Source organism: Siphateles boraxobius, unplaced genomic scaffold, assembly GCF_051911475.1.
Source record: "Siphateles boraxobius isolate OS27281-9 unplaced genomic scaffold, OSU_SipBor_1 5, whole genome shotgun sequence".
In the NCBI taxonomy this organism is placed as follows: Eukaryota; Metazoa; Chordata; class Actinopteri; order Cypriniformes; family Leuciscidae; genus Siphateles; species Siphateles boraxobius.
In genome coordinates this window covers 17,619,770-17,632,765 of record NW_027509141.1, presented here as the reverse complement: position 1 = coordinate 17,632,765, position 12,996 = coordinate 17,619,770, and the positions used below count along the sequence as shown (strand labels likewise).

At 37.7% G+C, this 12,996-nt stretch overlaps 1 protein-coding gene across 24 annotated transcripts in view; it reads right to left on the bottom strand.

The window, feature by feature from the left end:
* The window catches only part of mcf2l2 (MCF.2 cell line derived transforming sequence-like 2), an 85,544-nt gene that overhangs the window by 12,667 nt on the left and 59,881 nt on the right, over positions 1–12,996 (bottom strand). For all 24 annotated transcript variants that reach the window (XM_077203007.1, XM_077203003.1, XM_077203016.1 and 21 more), the window contains exons 16-26: positions 12,425–12,491; positions 10,466–10,581; positions 8,108–8,177; positions 7,924–8,016; positions 6,493–6,585; positions 6,276–6,401; positions 5,912–6,133; positions 5,234–5,326; positions 4,604–4,682; positions 3,991–4,045; positions 1,590–1,684 (exon numbers count right to left, since the gene is read on the bottom strand). In XM_077203007.1, the coding sequence (XP_077059122.1) occupies positions 1,590–1,684; positions 3,991–4,045; positions 4,604–4,682; positions 5,234–5,326; positions 5,912–6,133; positions 6,276–6,401; positions 6,493–6,585; positions 7,924–8,016; positions 8,108–8,177; positions 10,466–10,581; positions 12,425–12,491 (1,109 nt within the window). The remainder of the gene's footprint in view (positions 1–1,589; positions 1,685–3,990; positions 4,046–4,603; positions 4,683–5,233; positions 5,327–5,911; positions 6,134–6,275; positions 6,402–6,492; positions 6,586–7,923; positions 8,017–8,107; positions 8,178–10,465; positions 10,582–12,424; positions 12,492–12,996) is intronic.

Genomic DNA, 12,996 nt, shown 5'->3' with positions numbered 1-12,996 from the left:
ATTGAATCTGTGCAGCTCTTAAAGTGACAGCAGCCTAATATTCCTGCTGCGGCGTCTAATCAAACAACAAAAGACAAAGAGAAAATTCAGTCGCCGTTCTTGACTAAATAACCTTTGTAACCATATGTGTAATGCATATTTTATTTGTAAAGTTCAGTCTTATTTTACATTTGATTACAGTTTCTGTACCTGAACACCTGAAAATCTTAATACACTTTATTTCAATCGCATCTTTGTTTAGTTGCATTTATTTGTGCGATTGCTTATTTGTTCTTATTTAATCAGAATGTTTCCTTGTCTTTAATAATGCTTGACATTTATATAAGTTAGTCTAGTTGTTTTTTGCTATAGTATTTTTAAACCATAGGCAAAAGTTCCTTGTATAAGTGTTCTTTGACCTGCTTATCTTTGTTCATGGAACTCAATTACAAAGTTTTGCAATAAGACTTAGAATAAATATGAATGATATGCTTTTTTTACCTTATTGGAATCTATATAAGAATCAGATTTGGACAGAAGCAGAATCGGAATCGCTAAAATTCAAACGATACCCAACCCAAGTCTGTGACTGATAAGCAAAATTGGCTTACAGCTTACGAAAACCCCAAATTTAAAATCTCAGACGATTTGAATATTACATGAAATCAATAAAAAAAGGATTTTAAATACAGAAATGTCGGCCCTCTGAAAAGTATAATCATGCATATGTATATAGTTATATATACTAAATATATTAGTTTCACCTTTTAATTTGAATTATCGAAAAACAAGAACTTTTGCATAATTTTCGAGTTTGACATGTATTGTATTATGGTATTATTGTATTACGGTAGATATTGCATTAGCACCGGCTTTTGAACAAAATAAATAAACATGGGGTAACCACAATCTGTGACATAATGGATGTTTTAGCTGTGTCAAAGACTAAGGTGAGACATGTTTATGAGTGTAAAACATCTCCAGCTCAGGTCAGAGACTGCAGTTGAACACAACACTGCCTCCAGGCTGAGTTTGTCAAGAGCGCTGGGTCAGCACACAGAGGACTTCTATCCTCAAAGAAACTAAACACCTGTCACAACCCTACTCTTTCAAAATCTGCAACCAGGCAGGACGGTGAGACCAAACATAGCGATATTTACCCCAAACCACCCCTCCATCTTAACCAGACACCAACATACACAGGTGAGGTACAAGGGAGCAGTCCAGGTCAGACCAACCGGAGATTGGAAGATTCAACACACTCATCCAGATGTTAATGGCATTTTAACTGAGCCTCATCTTAAATCACCTCACCAAGGGAAATGAATCTGTGAAGTGCTTACCAGTAACCAATTACCCGGTGGCAATTTTACATCCATTACAGCAGAGATTAGAGATAATGGCCAAATTAAAGAAAATGCACTAAATGGTTAAAAAAGTAAGCAGGAGGGAGGAAGACAGACAACACTCTGAGATATATAGACTTTCTCCTCAAATGACCACAATCTGGAATACTGCAGGCTCTGAAGGACAAATAGTGCTGTTTGCTTGGTTGGTTAGAGAAACGGTAGGTTTGCACTTTTGGGTATGAGATTTAGAAGGGCTCTCACCTCGTTTCTGACGCATATTTGGGCCTGTGTCACGTCTGTAGCCTGTTTCAGGACTGGAAGAGTCCGACTGTCGGAGAGCTGTTTTGCGCATATATCTGTCAATGAAAGCAAAATCAGCTGAACATAATGGTACAGTTATAGTCGAAATGATTCAACCCCCATTGCAAATCAAGTGTATTGGCAAAATTTACAGACATTTTCAGCTGTTTGCAATGAACAAATCAAACAAAAGTAATTGAAATAGCTCGACACAACAAATGTTTCAAGTGGTTTCCCCAAATTCAACTGAAAATTCAACTTTTAGTGACTTCCGCAGTCCCAAATTATTCAACCCCCTGAAAAGAACCCCTCACAACAGCACAAATCTGCAAAACAGGTTTTGTCTCAATCACACCTGATGCAACTAATCAGCAAGGGCTTCATTAGTTGCACCAGGTGTGCTTAAGTTAGAACACATGAAATATCTGAACTGGCTAGGTTTGTTGAGTGTCACAGTTGAATACATGTTAGAAATATGGCTAAGAAATAAGTTTTAAAAAAATGGTTGAAAAAGTTAAGAGAAGATATTATCGCCCTTTACAAACAAGGAACAGAATACAAATAAGATAACAAAAGCACTAAATATTCCTAGAGACACCATTGGAAGCATAGTTCGCAAGTTCGAAGTTAAAGGAACAGTGGTTACACTACCTGGACTGGGCAGAAAAAGGAAGCTAACAACGGCTGCAACCAGATTTCTGAGAGGGCAGGTTCAGAAAAACCTTCTAGTGACTCCAAAAGATCTGCAGGAAGACTTGGTGGCATCAGGCACTGATGTTTCAGCTTGCACAGTAAGGCCAATACTAAATGCATGTTGTTTCTATGCAGACATACACCACTACTGACCCAAACACACAAGAAAAGTGCTCAAACTCATATAAATAATCCACAGAAGTTGGAATCTGTTCTGTTGAGTGATGAAACAAAACTGGAACAGCGTGTAGAAGGCAAGATTGATGTATTGAAGTATCAGGAAATGCTAGGAGAAAACGTCATGCCGTCAGTGAGGAAGCTGAAGCTTCCAACAGGACAATGATTCAAAACATCCCTCAAATTCTACCAAGGCTTGGTTGCAGAAGAAGTCCTGGAAGATTCTACAGTGGCCATCATCACAGTCACCTAACTTGAACCCCATAGAAAATCTGTGGTGGGATTTAAAGGCGGCGGTTGCAGCACGCAAACCCCAAAATATTACTGAAATGGAGGATTCCCCAGAAACGCTGCCAGAAGCTGGTGTCTGGTTATACATCTCGTTTGCAGCAGGTCATAACAGCAAAAGTGTTTCTACTAAGTACTAAAGATGCTTGCCATGAAGAGGTTGAATAATTTTGAGACTGCAGAAGTCATTAAAAGTTGCATTTTCAGTTGAATTTGGGGAAACCACTTGAAACATTTGTTGTGATAAAAATATTACAATTACTTTTGTCTGATGCAAACAGCTGAAAGTCTGTAAATTTTGATTTCGATTAGAACTGTAATAATTTCGACTACAACTGTATATTATCTCTCTATCATATCAGCTCTATTATATCAACCATACGCAAAATATTCATTAATAAATGTGCATGTACAAACAAAGGGTAATTCGGATTGTATTACATATAGACAGATGTGAAAATCAAGCAAATCACATTTTTTGAGCAAGGAGGAGATTCAAATATTTTACAAATATAAAACATGTATAATTTTTATTGTTAAGTACATACTGTAAAAGGTAAACAAGTTAAAAAAAAAGCAAAACTGGTTCAAAAGTAGATATTCCTGGCAGTTAGATAAAATCAAGTTCAAATGTGCTTATAAAATAGCTTTGAGAAAAGGTTGAGCATCATTTGTTAGCAAATTTGCATAATTTGTTTTGAAATATATCTGTGATGAAATTCATAATTTTATAAAGTGCCTCTATCATGCTTTTTTGAATATTACCTTTCATGCAGTGTGTAATGTAGCGGTCTGTGAATGTTAACGATCTGCAAAGTTGTGAAGCGGAAAATGCGTTACAGTGTGTACAATCGCTGAGCTTTAGGAAGCCTCCGGAGCTGAGGTTCAGATATGGTAATGGAAGTTTAATTTCCGAATGGTAGAACAATCAAAACAGACTGGGCCATTTGACCAATCAGAGCAGAGTAGGCTCTCAGAAAGGAGGGGTTTAGAGAGACTGAATCTTCGGACAAGTCGTTTTGAGAATCTTTGAAAAATGTTGTGATGTGTAACGCATATTATGAGAAAATTAAAGCATTTTTTGACCTTTTATGCATGTAAACCTGCTGTAGGAGTTTAAATTTAGAAATAATTAACCTTTTAAATAAAATAACTTTAAGTATGTATGACCACACACAAACAAACACAAACACGCAAAAAGTACCTCATGGGAGCATGGTAGATGTTCTCTGTAATCTTCTGATGGAGTTGACTTGCTTCTGTGCAATGAGAGAGCGAGAGAGAGCGAGAGAGAGCGAGAGAGAGAGAGAGAGAGAGAGAGAGAGAGAGAGAGAGAGAGAGCGAGAGAGAGAGAGAGAGAGAGAAAGAGAGAGAGAGAGAGAGGTTATACAGAGGCTAGTCAATGTTTACGCACTGTATCCAGACAACACAAATTAAAACCACAGAAAACACCTCAGGATTTGCTTGGTCTTTGATGTTGATTTCATTACCTTTACTAAACAACCATGAAACACTAACATTGTAGAAAACATCATGTGTTTTCTATCAGATAGTCCCACAGCACATGCTATCTTTGGGTGTTTCTAAGCACTGAGCATAACTCTAAAAATAGGTTTTTACAGGGCAAGGACGCAACAAGTTAAAAATGTGAGTTTAGAGGATGAGGTTATTTAAGGTTGTCATTGTGAGTTTACAATAAATTTTGGCTTTGCATGTTACATGTTTGTTCCTGAATAACTTTATCAGGTTAGACAGAGTTCTATTTTAATCAGACTGGGCTTGCACAATGAGGTTTAGGAATGTTTGCTCAGAAATACCTCGGCAGGCCTCCAATTGGCTTGTTAAGACTTTGCGGATCTCTGACACCCACGTGTTCTTCACATCCATGGAAGGGGCCTGACAGAGAATACAGGAACAGATGCTATGACAGTGGAAATCTTCCTGCTATGGGACAACAGTTCCCTCTCATGGCCAAGACATGGATACACAGGTTGCCATTCGTCAACAAAACAGATGAGATAAAACGATACGGCTGACAGGGCATAGATATGAATTATCCGGAAACGTTCACAACAGCCACAACGGACATTGTTGTGAATATAATAGACTCACATTTGGTTAACAGAATTTATTTTTTTACATAGTCACAGACTACCCTGCTGAAAAAATCTAGCATGAACAGATTGAATTCTATGCTGGTCCAGGCTGGTCTATGCTAGTTGGAGGCATAATCATGCTGTTCTCAAACAAAACTTAGCTGATGGTGTAGCTGGTCCACCAGAACTCCCGCCACCCATGCTGGAGACCAGCAAACCAGCATCCCATACTGCTACCACCATGCAAATCATACCTTTTATCTGGATTTCTGAGGATATTTGGACCCCACTGCATACACTCAAAAAAAAAAAAAATCTGTCTCACAGCATTCCTGTAACATTAGTCTGTACCTGAATGATGTAAACTTCCTCTCTGCCATTGTACCAGATTTCAAACTTCTTGATGTCTCCCTTTACATTTTCTGTGATTCCCACTGAGCTCATCTGAAAAAAAAAGATATTATATATATATATATATATATATATATATATATATATATACTTTATATACTCAGCAAAAAAGGAAACTTCCCTTTTAAGGATACTGTATTTTAAAGATAATTTCACAATTAAAAATATTAAGTACATTCAACAATTCAATAATTTATTTCAACATTTTTTACTTTTATTCATTTACTTATTTAGTATTATTAATATTATTATTATTATTTTCAAACTTTTCAAACTTGCTGGGTCACCACTTAATGTAAAACCTGAGGCAAAACCCCCTGATTCATCTAGAGGAATTTTTTGTTTGCATTCGTATATAACGTCACAACCAATCAAAAGAAAAACTTTGAAAAGGTCAAATATTTGCTCTGAACTTAAAGGAGACCTTAGAGCAAATAGGAAAACCTTTCGAGCCAACAGAAAGTTACTACAACAGGAAGTTCAATGGTATATTATGCCTTAATTGTAGATATGGCTCATTCTGTACAGCCAGTTGTAAACAATGTTGCTACTTTGAGATTTTATGGCACTGTTAGCTCTGTTGTTCTATCTGAGAGTCAGTGATGGTGTCTGTCCCACCTTTAATGAGTGCTTGAAACTGTAGGAAGGGGATTTCTCGTGACCATCAGACGTCTCCTCACGTTTCTTGCAGAACAAAAGGATTTTGTGGTAGAGGAAGAGATGTCTCTGCATGGGTTTGAAGCGTGCCAAGTCCTTCACTTTACTGTGACCTTTCTTATGGTCTGTCCAAACGTTAAACGAGCCCTGCATGAGCAGTTTTCCCAAATCATTCAGATTACCCTAAAAGACACAGGCATACGGACAAAATCACACACCAGATTTACATTAGCACACACACAAAGCGACTTCATACATACAAAATAAGGACCTTCACCATACTATAGGTGCTGTTGAAATAAAAAATAATACAATGTGCAAAAACCTCAAAACCAGTGATTGCGATCTGATGCATGGAGTCATTGACCGATTTGATGATGTCCAGCATTGTGGCCAGGGCTTCTTCTAACTCGGCGGTTCCCTCTGAGTTTTTACTGCACTTTAGCATCTCCTGTAAAATGAGCAGATTTAAAGAACAATAAAAGACAATTGAGAGGTCATCATCACCTCAATATACAAACAAACAACATTCTAAGACTTGCCTTTAACATCAGTTGGTACTTGGTGATTCTCTGCACGGGCTTTAGCAGATACGCATCTAATGAAAGCTTGTGGTCCAACCTCTTCTGACACTCCTGCATAATGAGCAAACAAACCAAAAAAAAAAATGAACACTTATGTTATGTTCGGGCCATTTTGGATTTTTCATTTGTGGTGTTCCGGGTCAAAAATGACCCGCCTACAAAAATAGCTTATACATCTCTCATTATGCTATATTATCACCCAATATTGGATTCAATCTTTTTGTCAACTCGTTTTTTTTCAATTAGAACAGGTTTTGTATTTCTTTCAGGAACTGACTGACCTGATGCCTCATTGACCTGAGCTTTTTGCACCTCAGTTTTTAAGTGAAAAAAGCTGTATTTGTGGATAATTTTGTCAATATTCGGTAAATTATTTGGAAAATTGCAATCATTTTTGACCGGGAACACCCAAGGTCATTAATGCTACAGGGTTTTCAACACAGTGTAAAGGCCTGTTCACACCGAGACGAATTTCGCGCGCGATATTCGCAGACTTTTAACGCCTCGTGATTAAACAAAGGGAGCCAATGTGAATGTGCACACCGACGCGGAAAACTCCACGAGTAAAAGCGACATTCTTTTAAAAACGCCTTGGGTTCGTTTTTTTTGGTTTGACGCGCTGCGTCAAAAACTATCCGACAGATGAGATTGCCGCTTTTGCTCACGTGTCTGGAGCTTCTGAAGTTACAATAAAACACAACTTGGGGGCGCTCAAACCCAAAACGGTCTTGCCAACACGTAACGGCGGAGAGGATATACAACAAAGTAGCGTCTACACACTGCCGGGAAGAAGACGAGGAGGATGCGAGCCAAGATAAATGTAGAGCTGGTGGTCTCGGAACATAAGGAACTGTATGACAAACGCGACAGCGACTACAAAAATATTGATAAAAGAGAACTGTATGGAGTGGTATTGCAGAGCAAATGGGCCTTGATGGTGAGTTTCATTTCACTTAATTGTCTTTCATGTACATAGGCTTGTAACTTTTATTTCTGTTTTACATTAAGCGCCATCTAATGTCAGGGAATGAATTTGCATGTTCACTCGGCTCATCGTCAACGAAAATCGCTTGGGTGTCAACAAAAAAAAACGCGTTGAAAAACGCTGGCGAATAACGCACGCCGATATTCGTCCCGGTGTGTATGGCCCTTAAGGGTTAACAACTATTTTTAACATCTAAACGGGAACTTGTATTTTTTTTCTTCTAAGAAAGTAACATTTACGTTTTATAATATTTAAATTATACTAATATTTCACAATGTTACTGTTTTAACTGCATTTTTGATCAAATAAATGCAGCATGGGTCAGCATAAGAGACTTCTTTCAAAAACATAAAGAAAATCTTTTAATACATAATACATTTATATAATGTATTTATAGGAATCACCTGAAAGAACATACTGTCCCCACACTGGCGCCACAAAGCCTCAGAGCGTGGTTTATTCTGACAATATTTCTCATAAATCTGTAACTCTTCCTTCTGTAAGACAGGAAATGACAAGCGTTAGGATCACATTTCACATACTGTAGTTGTACGGTATCTCCAACCACATCTCTATGATGCCACTCACCCGCTTCAAAAAGCATATTCCTACCAACTCTGGCTTTTCTGCAGAATTTTCTAGCTCTTTAAGAAACGTCCTGTCAAAACAAAAAACAAAACAAAAAAAACAGATCAAAGCACAGAGCTCTGATTTGTGTAAGGTTCTGATTGGTTCCCTTGGTTCATGTGTCGTGTTCTTATTGGTTTATTGTTTGTTACTTTCAGATTTGTCTTAAGTGTTTAGTCTTTGTTTATAAAAAGCCCTCATGCTTCCATTGTCTAGCTTTGTTCGTGAAACTGATGTTTAGTGAGTTTTCATAAAATATATATATTTTTAAAATAAAATACAATAAAATACAAATACAAGTGAATCACCATTCACTTTCATCATATGGGAAGGAATAGCATTAACATTGTTTATTTTGCACACACAAAAAAAAAGTTGGGGAACGTGTGAATAAATAATGACAGAATTTTCATTTTGGGGTGAACTATCCCTCTGTTGCCCTTTGTATGATTATTTAAGCAAAACCTACATACATTTTATCCCTGTCAAACAAATCAATACAGAACGTCCAATATCAACAACAAACACAAAAGCCTTCGTAGAAGTCACACTTTTCATTACTGACATGATGACAGGCTTGTGTTTCAATGACTGTAAAAGCACGAAACCAAGGCTACAGCTGGGAATGATGGGCGTTGTGTATCTCCACCTGATTGATGCAGTAGAAACAGGTGCTAGGGAAACCTGTATGGGGAGGCACACAACACCGTTCAGGGGGTTGTGGCTTGTATTGTTGTTACTACTATTGGTGTAACTCAATGCCATGTAGGAGACAATGCACTCTAGAAGAATAATTGCTAGCATGAGCCAGCCGAACAACAGGCCAGGTAATCCCTATTGATTATTAGCAACAATGACTTTACAAACCAATATCACATGCCCCACTCCCAACCCAGACACACTGTTGTTTCTCTTACACTTAATATATACAAAAAAAGAAGAAGAAGAAAAAAAGTGATGGTTAAAACATCTTACGTGTTTTGTGGGTGTGGAGATTACAATTAACAATATAGGGAAAAATCAGAGTTATGACCTCAGGAAAAGAAATTAACCGAGCCAGTTGTCCTAAAAACTAGGGATGGCCCGATACCATTTTTTTCAAACCGATACGAGTACGAGTATTTACATTTGTGTACTTGCCGATACAGAGTACCGATACCGATATTTCTACCGCAAAAGTAACTCCCAGAAAAGAAGACAGAAGACTATTTTAGAACACAGGTTAGAAGACTGTTTTTATTTTCTTCTCTGCTTGTTTTGAGTAAAATAATAAATGTATTAACACACAAACCACTGTTAATTTAACATAAAAGCAAGCAGTTTAATGCGTGCATGGTCTGACATGACTGAATGTGTGCAAAGTGCGCTCACTTAATAGCCTAATCCCTAAAAAGCTGACAGTTCATAGCGATCTCACACATCTCTGTTATTATCAATGAAGCTGACTGCACAATGAATCTTTCATAATATCCACACTTTGTTTGTTATAATCAGAGGATTTTCCAGCATACAGAATTCAGCACTGAAAAAAAAGTTTTGAGCAGTGAGGGGAGTCTATCTTAAATGCTTCTGATTGGCCATTGCGTTCAAGAAATCAACAATATGACTGTGATTGGCTACATCGTTCAACGCTGCAAACATGTTATGAATAGAAACTCTGACCTGTAAATCGTTTCTATTTTGTTTTAGTTGTTCTTGCTTTTCTGCAACAGATGAATAAAAATCTATTAGTTTTAATGTTTTATTCATAGACATTTTTAGTTTGGGGGAGTCCCGCGAATCGTTTTATTCACCCGCAACCCGCACACACAGAGTGAGTGCATTACCACCCACGCACACGCTCGCACTCGGCCATTAAATCTAGTCCCGCGCCGCACTCTATTGCATTGGGAGTGCACATCCCTATGCTTCAGTTCACCTCGACAAAGCACTCGCGGCGGCCAGTGTCGTTTTCGCAAAATGTACGAGGTATCGGGGCGTGGTATCGGCGAATTATTATGAGTACGAGTACGAGTATATGAGGACACTATCGAACCGATCCCCGATGCCAGTATCGGGCCATCCCTACTAAAAACCATTCCAGGAATGTGGGAGCACATTGGGGGAGGGTCTGGCTCATGGAAAAGGGTGCTGGAAAATCCAGCTCAAGCTGTTTGCTGTGTTTTGGAACATGGCAGCTGGTTTCGGTTCAAACTGGCAGATCATCTTGGACAAGCATCACACTAGCTACCTAACTGACCTGTTTTGACCAGCCGAAAATACAATAGCATGTCCTTAAGTTGGACCTTCCAACCTGGGTTAGAAAATCACTTTCCTTACTTTCTGTGAAATTCGTAGATTTCTGGCAGATTGCCGAAGAGAACTTCCTTCTTGTTTTCCAAAGACGGTGGAATCAAGTAGACGAACTCGGGGTCATCCAGTGCAGCGGCATATCCCTGGAGAGAACAGACACACAAATAAACACAGCCACCAAAACGGTCACACATTTCACTTGCCCAGATTTTTCACATACAACATTTGCACACTTCTGTTCTTCGAAAATGCTTTTTTATTGTTCTGACAAATCACACATGCTAGGACTCAAAAATTTTTTTGGGATTTGTATGAGATCTGTGAGAGATTGTCATTTATTAAAATTGACAAAAAACAAAAAAGAAATTAAGTGACGTATAAGAGGTCTGCATGAGATAATTAAAACAACCTAAAATATTAAGTGATTGATGAGGCCTTTTGAGCAATGTATTTAATGTTTTTAATAAATATAGAATCAAATCATATGAGGTCTGTGTGAAAGCTTGAATAATTATGCATTTAAAAAAATCTGTGTGAGATATGGGGTAGACTAAATACAGAATCATACTAAATACATTGCTTTCCATTTTATTCCTGCGATAGTAAAGCTGAATTTTCAGCATCATTACTTCAGTCTTCAGTGTCACATGATCCTACAGAAATCATTCTAATATGCCTATTTTCTGCTCAAGAAACATTTCTTATTATCATAAATGCTGAAAACAGTTGTGCTGCTTAATAGTCTTGTGGAAACCGTGATGCTTTTTTTCAGGAATTTTTTATTAAAGCTGCCGTCGGCAACATTTTTTTGATCATAGTCAGTAAAATCGACATTATAATCCGACAGAACAACATAAATAAAGTGGTTTTAGAAAAAAACCCGAGCTTCTAACTCCACCTGGAGCGTGTTATTTGTTCTGCAAAAATCCACCGCTCCCGGATCATCGGGTCCAATCAGCGCAGGGGGGTGTGAGATCTGACTGTCAATCACAGGTCGTGCACACGCCATCGTTCGCACACGTTACAATCACATGCACACGCCTGAAGTTTGCGCAGTAAGGAAGAGCGATGGCGGAAAAGATTCCAATTCCTCGGTTAACCTCAAGAGCTAGGAGGTCAAAAACAACACAGCAAAAGAGGACACCTGCTGAAAAGAAAGAAGTAAAGAAAGAAAGCGACCGTGCCCGTAAATAAACCAGGATCAACATCGGATCGGCATTTGAAAGGTGGAGAGATTTACGTGATTTAATTGGGTTCAAGCTGGATGCAGAGCTTGCAACATTTCTTCTCGACAGGTAATTGTGCTTGATCAACCAGTTACTTTATATCTTAGTGTTATGTTTGTAATCTAAGTATGTTTGCCCAAATGTGTTGGTATGGATAGCTAATGTTTGCACTTGTTGGGGAGGTTCGTTAGCTTTGTTTGCACTGAAATCCGTGTATACATAACATTAGGTGGATAAACATGTCCAGATAAAGGGATAAAGTTCGGCTTTTTGGAAGAATCAATGCTACTCTATACTCTCTTACGAGAGTAAGAACAGTAGTAAAGCTACTGTTATTGTATGTGCTATCTGACTAGCTCCAAATACTCCATGGTGTTGATGGATGCTGATGAGACGGGCGCGTTCCCAGAAAATCTGTTGCACACGCACTGACGAGCACAAACTCGGTGGGAGGGTATTCGTTGACTGTGGGGGAGGGACATGAGAGTTGTAAACATTCAACATTTTGCCTAAGTCCACTCAATCTGCCAGACTTGCCGACTGCAGCTTTAATAGAAAGTTCCAAATAACAGCATTTATTTTAAATGGAAATCTTTTGTTAATACCTTTAATGTCACTTTTGATTTAATGCATTCTTGCTGAATAAAAGTATTAATATTTTTTTTTTTTAAATCTTACACACACTAAACTTTTGATATGTTCTAGACAACTTGCAACAAAATCATTTCCTGTTTCCTTTTTTATTTTGACATGCATGTACCTCTATGATGCTCTGGAGCTCTTCCACGTACAGCCTCTCCGTCTCAATCAATTCATTCATTATGTGACTGTTGAGAAACATGAAAAAGCCATTAGTATTCGGTCAAAAGAAAAGGACAGAACATCGGTGTGACGAGAGATTTTTTATGGAAGCTTCACTATGAACAGGGCTCTCGTAAAGCCATCACACTATAAGGGAAGGTTGGTCAAATATTTTTTTCATAGCAGAAAATCTTATTTTTTAAAGCTTCCAAAAAAGTATATATATATATATATATATATATATATATATATATATATATAAATGTAAAAACTATAAAATAAAAGCTTTTTTTTTTTAGCTTATTTTTTACATAAGCTAAAAATCTCTTATAAAGGCTGTTTCACTTAAACCCTTTGGTTTTTTGCATTGACATGTGATCTACCACTAACAAAAAAAAAAAAGCCAGCTATGTTTCAATCTTTGTTTAACAGTGGACGCTAACGTTCATCTAGTTTGTTGTCTATGCTTTCAAATTAAATGTTCACACATTTTCTTTAACTTCCCTTAACATTCTATAGGTAATATAAATT